Below are 8,096 nucleotides of genomic sequence, written 5' to 3' on the forward strand. Positions count from 1 at the left end.
AATGTACAGGCAAAGGTTTAAATGGAGTACCTATGTGAAAGCACAACCTACAAATGCCTTAATTTAGTCTTCAGTGCACAGTACGATAGTCCCACTTGTCCAGTGCAGCTTTCCAATCTACATGGTTTACCTCAAACGCCCAGGATTATGGAGCCAAAGAGATTTTTAATGTATAAGGAGAGAATGTTTGACAATGGGGCAACATGGAGAGTAATGTGTCTTGGGTGCTTTGAGTGTTGAAGATTAAACTATACTGACCTTGCCAGTGAGCATCCACTTTGGACTTTCATGCATTGACAGGCAAAAGTTTTTCCTTTGGCTGCAAAGTCGGGTGAATTTGGATACTTTGCATCAGTTAAGCACAGCACATTTTCTGGCTTTTCCTAGCTTGACTGATGGAAAGATTCCCGGCCTGCAGCACCAAACTACTAAGCTGTTTTTCAGCCTCAAGGCAAGGTATCAGCAGGTTGCAAAAAATGCCCCGCAGCATCAGATATGCTGTGGGACAAAAGGAATGCTGGTGCTTGGGTGCAGTGGATTGGGGGCTCCTTAGGTCTGGCAGGATATGTTCACTGGTGATAGTAAAGGGCTGCAAAACTGTAACTATTTTTTAAAAGCTGAAGCTATTCAATTTAAAAAATAACATTGTAATGTTACAGTAGTACATACTGTGCAACTTTACACAACCCTGGTTCCAAGTTATGAAGGACTTACTTCACACTCTTAATCTTCATATCACTGCATACAGCCATGTATTATATTTTTGTCATGCGTTACTGACACAGCTTAATTTCCTTAATTGGTAATGGTTTTTACCATTTATTATGCATTCAGGGTAAATCAAAAATGGATATGGACAAAGGCAATCAAACTACTTTGACTGAATTCATCCTTTTGGGATTTTCTGACCTTGGTGCACATCAGAAGTTCCTTTTTGTCATTTTTCTCATGATGTACATCCTCACACTCTGTGGAAACATTATTATCATCACTCTAGTTGTCAAAGACTCTCATCTTCACACCCCCATGTACTATCTTCTCAGCTGCTTGTCAGTGGTAGATATAGGTTTCACCTCCACTACCATCCCAAAACTTTTACTCAACCTACTTCTTGGAGCTAAAATAATCTCCTTCACAGGCTGTTTCACACAGATGTTCTTCTTCCACTCCATCGGTAACATGGACAGCTTCCTCCTGGCACTGATGGCCTATGATAGGTATGTGGCCATCTGCCGGCCTCTTCATTACACCATGATGATGAATATAAAGCTCTTATTGCTCCTAGTATCAGGATCATGGGTGATTGTGTGTCTGCATTCATTACAATACACGCTCAGGACCTCCAGATTAACATACTGTGGGTCCAACAAGATCTACCACTTCTACTGTGAAGTTGCACCTCTCTTCAAACTTTCCTGCTCAGACCTCAAGATTATTACACTCATAGTAACGGTAGAGGCAGGCTTCATTCTGTGCATACCAGTTCTGTGTGTTGTCATCTCATATGGGCACATAATTAACACTATAATAAAAATGCCAACTGCTGTTGCCAAGCTCAGCACTTTCTCCACCTGTTCTTCACACCTTGCTGTTGTCACACTTGCGTATGGGTCAGCAGTTTCAGTTTATGTACGGCCTCCTTCATCTACATCTGTTCTTTCAGATCGCTTCTTAAGTATGATGTACAATGCAGTGACTCCAATGTTGAACCCTTTCATCTACTGTCTGAGAAACAAAGAGGTTATAGGGGCTTTGCGGAAAGCACTTGGAAGGTAGACTTTGTGGTCCACAAGCTAATGGATGTCTTTTACTGTCAGTTTAGGACCTAAAAAACTGTTGGGACTATTTAAGAAGAGATACCCTAATGATAATAGAGTGGCAGTATGCATTTAGTGATTGCATGACACAGCGCAAAATGTGTTGTTTGTCAATGAGGTATACTTAGTTGGTTCAAAGAGGCATGCTGTCCATCATTGTGCCAGGCCCTGTTGCACAGTGATGAATGAATAATTTGTTGTGCAATTAGTTAAAATCGTTAAAATTATAAGCATACACAAAAGATAAAAACGTGCAAACTATACATATAGACTTTCACATTTGTGTAATGTTATATTTCTACCACCAATTGACATTCATTGATGCACAGTCTTCTCATCATAGATGTTATTTCACATGTTGCAGTGATGTAATCAGTGATGGTATAGAATGTGTCATGAGTGATGTGATATGTGGGGGTAATTAGCTGTGCATGGCAAGGGTGCAATTTATAGTTATCTTAGGGCACAAGTACAGTTACTAAAGATAATTATAAATGGTGAGGTTCAGTGTTGTTTTTTAGTTTAAAAAACTATGTTGTCACTGGAATTTTCGCCGGAGACCAATTCCCCACACTCAGCCAACTCCACCTTGGAGTGGAGTTGTCTGCACAACATCTGCCACACCTGACACCCGCAGGCAGCCAACCCCAACCCGCAACGGCCTTAAGCCGTGCACAGCATGAGGATAGCCACAGGGCCTGGTTTGTGGTCTGGCCCTGCATCCTACTCACTGTCCCAGTCCCCCTCTCCAAGCCACTTTCGATCCTGGGGACGCATGCCCTGATGCATTTCTTTTTCAATGAAGGGGGCGTGCTGCCACTTTGTTTTATTTAAGGGGAGTGGGGACAAAGGGGTAGGCTTCCAAGGACAAAGTAATTTAGGCATTACTGGAGAATGGTGTCTTTACAGGTTCATGGAGGTAAGGCATTTAGTCCAGGCCAATGGGATCCCCTGAGCCTCTTTTGGAACCTTTGGCTTTCGAGGATGGGATCCACAGGACCCAATATTGGCTCAGGAAGGTCAGTCATGTGCCACTCTCCCATTCATTAGCCCATTTGGCTCCACTCACTCCCATCCCCAAAAATAAAAATATAACTTTGAAGGCCTATGGGCCCTAGCCCACTGGGGGTCTTATTTAAATATAATTAAAACTCCTACAGCCCTTTGTTGTTATTGTTATTAAAAAAAGTTGTGATCCTGCTGGAGTCCCCTGGGATTGTGACATTTTTATTTTTATTTAAAAAGCAATTATTTTGGTACTATGTAGGGCCCCTCTCTCCCTCAACAAAGACTGGGGGTGCAAGATATCCCTACCATGCCCCTTTATATTTGTAATCATAAAATTACACACAGAACAGTGGACTAAGGGCCAGATGTAGGAAAGGATTTGCCCCTCGCAAACGGCGAAAAACGCAGTTTGCGAGGCGCTAAAGCCTCTCTGCGATGCAGAAATGCATTTTGCGAGTCGGATCCGACTCGCAAAATGCATTTCCGACTCGCAAATAGGAAGGGGTGTTCCCTTCCTTTTTGCGACTCGCAACGCTATGCAAGTTCCTTTAAGGAAAACGGGCTGCAGATAGAAAAAACAAAAAACTGCTTTATTAAAAAGCAGTCACGGACATGGTGGTCTGCTGTCTCCAGCAGGCCACCATCCCTGTGAGTGCCCATACTCGCAATGGGGTCGCAAACTGCGACCCACCTCATTAATATTAATGAGGTGGGTCTTTGCGACCCCATTGCGAGTTGCAGAAGGTGTCTGAGACACCTTTCTGCATAGCAAATCGCAACTTGCTATTTGCGAGTCGCACGGACTCGCAAATTGCAAGTCGGAATTTTAAACCTACCTACATCTGGCCCTAAGTCCCTGAGTCCTGTAACAGCTGCCTGCAACATTTTGCTTCATGTTGCAGGCAGCCAGTCAGAGCGCTCACTCCCACAGAAGCGTATCTCCAATGGAAGGAAAAAAGTCCCCTTGCCAATCAAAACATTCTATTTTTTAAAGTTGTGTTTGACAGACTCTTTTGAAATTCCCTTGAAACCAACTGCCCGAATATAAAACATTTTTGATAGCAAATTTCTAAAGAACTACTGAACAGATTTAATCCAAATCACAAAAAGCACGTTCTCCGGACCAAGGTCCTGCCATATTTGGTGTAATTCCATTTAGTAGTTTTTGCAATAGCGCTGCCTAAAAAGGTCTGTGAAAAATTAATGGTGATTTTGCATTTTGGAACACCCACTCAATGTACGAATGAAACCATGTATCCAGTACTGGACTTTCATTTCAAGCTAATCAGAGTGTGTAAATCAGTGTGACATACAGGGGGTCATTATGACCCCAGCGGTAAAAACCGCCTACCGCCGCGGTGACGGTCGCCAAAAGACCGTCGCTGCGGCTACCAGCCATCCGCCGTATTATGACCACAGAAGGATAGCGGAAATCTGGCTGTGGCCATGCTGGCGGATGGTGGTAAGGTGGCGCTGCTGCCACCAGCAGCGCCACACCAGTAAACCGCCGCCAGCCTTATTATGACCCATAATATAGCCTGGCAGTGTTCTGCTGGCGTGTGCTGCTGGCGGTAGCAGTGCCCTGTCCCGTCTCCTGCCAGAGGACCCCCTGAACACAGGTAAGTGGGTGCTCCGACAGGGGACGGGGGTGGGGCTGTTGTGTGTGAATGTTTCTGTGTGTGTGTATGCTGGTGTGTGTTCCATGCTGAATGTGTGTGCATGTATGGATGTGTGAGTGCGTGTATGTTGTGTTCTGTGAATGCGTGTCTGCGTGTATGTATGAAAGTGTGTGCCGATGTGTGTGTGAATGGATGCATGCATGCATGGATGATTGTGGGAATGAGTGTGTGTATGGGTGTGTGAAGGGAGGGGCGTGAATAAAGGGGGGTCTGGAGAGGAAGGGGTGGGGGGAATCTGGGGAGGGGGTGGGCAAGACTTCTATCACTGATAGTGCCTACCGCCATGGTTTTCGTGGCGGTAAGGAAGCCATGAAAACCATGGCGGTAGGCCGGTCACTATCCCGCAGGCGGTACAGTGACGGCTGCCGGGCTGGAGATCGATATCTCCAGCCCGGTGGCCGTTGCCGCCGTGGTGGTCGGTGTGGTACATTGGCGGTTTGGCTTCCGCTCCCCCTAAAAACTTCACCTACATCTTGCCCGGCCTGAGGCTGCTGAGCACCACTGCATCCCGCTAGAGCAAACCCAGAGCACCTGGAGTCATGAAGCCCTCATCAAGCCAAGGATTAAGCAGTTGGTGTGCTGGTCTTGACTATGCTGAGCCAGCTGAGCCCATGGGGAGAAGAGGTGCAGGCCCTCCAGAGTGAGCAAGTGAGTCCAGCTTCGGATGGGCTTCTGATGCACCAAGGCAAGTTCAGACCTTGGGTTAGATCAGCCTGTGCAGGCTTCCACCTCCCGGCCTCTGTGGTTGCTTCAGGCCCCTAGGTGGTAGAGGTGGGTGGAGCCGGGTCAGCAAAGTGGCAAACCGGCATGCAGGCATTCTGAGGTGAGGCAAGAGTGGCTGCGGCGTTAGAGTCACAGCCCTTGGGCAGAGCCGGAGTGGGGCGGACGTAGCCAGGCTAGTCTCCTGGTGTGGCGTGCACCACCACTCTGTGTGCTCCCCCTCACTCAGTCCTCTTGGAAGCCAGCCTACAGTCTATCAATCCACCAGCAGCAACTTAAGCAAGAAGTCATTGCCTCTCTAATCTCCTTCTTCCTGGGACTTCTGACTACACCCATTTTCCTCAATACCCAGCAGTGGAATCAACTGTTCTCGGAGCACCTTGCTGAGAGAGAACAAAGGCTGAGTACCACACAGAGCTATCCTGCAAAGAAGAGTGCAGAGTCCTAAGTGGAGTGTTGGGGTTCAAGTGCGGCACCAAGGAAAAGCCCTAGGGGCTGTGGTGTACTGTCCTAGGGCGCGAAGGTGGACGGTTATTCAATCAGTGTGTTTTGTGCCCTCCCAGTGCATAAATGTTCACATGTGTAATCTTTCAATATGTTCCCCACACCTATATGCTTGGCTCCAGTGCCCATCGACATTCATCTGCTCCTATTTGTGCAACTCATCCCTCCTGACCTACAACCGGCTGGGTCTTGCCAGTTTTTCTTGGCTTGCTCTTGCCATTCTTTCCAGGCACCAGTCTTAGCTTCTGCTCAGCACCAGCTTACTTTTCGTTAAAGTATCCTCCCCTTGCTCTCAACTGCCGGTAGCATGCACAAATAAGTATATCATGACTCATTAAGTCAGTGAATATAATATGAGATTTGGCAGAATAACAAGGCCCCTCCCAGTGACGTGGCCAAAAAGGGAGCATGCCACAACTGGTGGTGCAATAAAAAATGAGGTAGCCATTGCTGGTCTGGCAGGCCACTTGGGTCCTGATGCAGACATTTGGTCCTTGCTTAAAGTGCCATTGAACCACCCTACTATGGAGGGTGTCCCCTGTCAATAAAAGGGTAGAAAATATCACCCCCAAAATTCATACCAAATTCTTTTATCTAAAAGACCAAGCATCAGCTATTTTCACATCAAATGCAAACATTCCTGGCTGCCATCTCCCTTGTAACCAACTATTACTTAACAAATTACCTCATTTGGTCTTTCACAAGATGTCTCTGACTGGTCTGACTTAAATCAACCTACACCCAGTAATTCATCTAACAGTAATGGAGAGCAACAGGCAACCAGTATACCAACCACCAATGATCAAAACATCATGCACACAATCACTACTTCTAACCCAGAGTCCCTAGGGTTAGAAAAAACACATTTGTGACTCAAAAATCATTGTGATGGAGGGGCCCCAGCACTCACTGTCACTGCTCAAGTACACATAGGTGCTGTGAATAAAGATGTCTCGATGCACCTGTCTGACTGCGAAAACCTCTCTCTCATTGACAAAGCCCTAGAAAGCAATAAGAATCAACAAACATTTTCTACCCTGAAAAACTGCTCTACAAAAAGGCTCTGGCACAAGAAACTACAGCGTAGTTGCCTCTCCACCAGTCAAGCATACTCCCCCAGGACCAAAACTAGCAGTTCTTTTTTTTTTGCAAGTCCACCAAAATCAGCATCCCCTAATAGACTATCAAGTCACATTACATCTTCTCTTACTTCAGCTGAATGGGAAGCAATGATGGTGGTACCCACTCAGTTAGTTCTAATATCACTCAAGCCGAGAATTAAGGACAATGCACAGCCAGCACCATCCAGAATGTGACAGAGACTGAGAACATCTGGGCAGTTCTTCTATGAACATTGTAGTCGACCGCCGAGGCCCTCAGTTATCAATCTATGAAAGTGGACACATAGATTACACTATGGAACACCATGTGAGTCTTTGGTTCTGGGATCGACACTAAGATTGCGAACCTAAAGAGCCTCAAAATCAAAGCTCAAAAGACAGCAAGAACTATACATCCTATCTGTATTTGCTTCCCAATTATGAACAAATTGGAATCACTAGTCAAAATCCTTGATGATATCATCACTGATCTGAAGAAGGTTCTGCAGTGTAGTAGTCCAGCCAGGTCTTTTAAATTAGACACAACCTTAGCCACTCAAGCTTCAACAGAACCTTCACAGGCTACTCCCCCTGCGGCACAGGTGACCCCAGAGTACACGCTCAAGGGCCTCCTGGCACCTAAGAATACAAAGTGCACTTTCAAGTACTGCGAGAACACCTTCTGCACCACAAGTTCCTGCAAGTATCACAGCCTTGTCAAAGACTATCCATCCTGGCAACACTAATAGATCACACCTCTGCCATCAGCTCCACTGCTGGACCCAAAAGTAACACCACAGAGGAAAGCCAGGACCAACAATTAGCTCCTGTTTTGATGTCTGAATGTTGTTGTAAGAAAATGTGACATAAAACATGAAAGAAGAAAGCCAATTTTTTTTTCAATAATAATATTTATTCTTTCTTCACTAACTTTATTACAAATTTACAGAGAAACATTGCAGCAGAGGAGCAATCACATGATGTCGACCCTGGTCTTGACCGTCAAATTTCAACTCAAAAAGGAAACTCAAAACTCCATGGAGGGCAAAGCAGAAATAAAAGGCCTCTTTTGCACAGATAATTGACCAGAATCACAAACAGAAACTAGCCTTCTCCATCAACAGACACAATCTCAACAAAATGGGCAAATCACCTGGGCCCTTAGATTACCCATCCAGACAGCTGATTAAAAGTTCATCAGTCAATGACCATGACGAGCTGGGTACCTGGTGACTTGAGCAATTCTAAAAACAATTATGAACTGGTCC

At 45.6% G+C, this 8,096-nt stretch overlaps 1 protein-coding gene across 1 annotated transcript; it reads left to right on the top strand.

The window, feature by feature from the left end:
* Positions 1-852: 852 nt before the first annotated feature.
* On the top strand, positions 853-1,776 carry LOC138262336 (olfactory receptor 1C1-like). Its single transcript, XM_069212235.1, has one exon. The coding sequence runs from the start codon at positions 853-855 to the stop codon at positions 1,774-1,776; it is 924 nt and encodes a 307-aa protein (XP_069068336.1).
* The last annotated feature ends 6,320 nt before the right edge of the window (positions 1,777-8,096 follow it).

The sequence above is a fragment of the Pleurodeles waltl genome, chromosome 10 (assembly GCF_031143425.1).
Source record: "Pleurodeles waltl isolate 20211129_DDA chromosome 10, aPleWal1.hap1.20221129, whole genome shotgun sequence".
NCBI classification, from domain to species: domain Eukaryota; kingdom Metazoa; phylum Chordata; class Amphibia; order Caudata; family Salamandridae; genus Pleurodeles; species Pleurodeles waltl.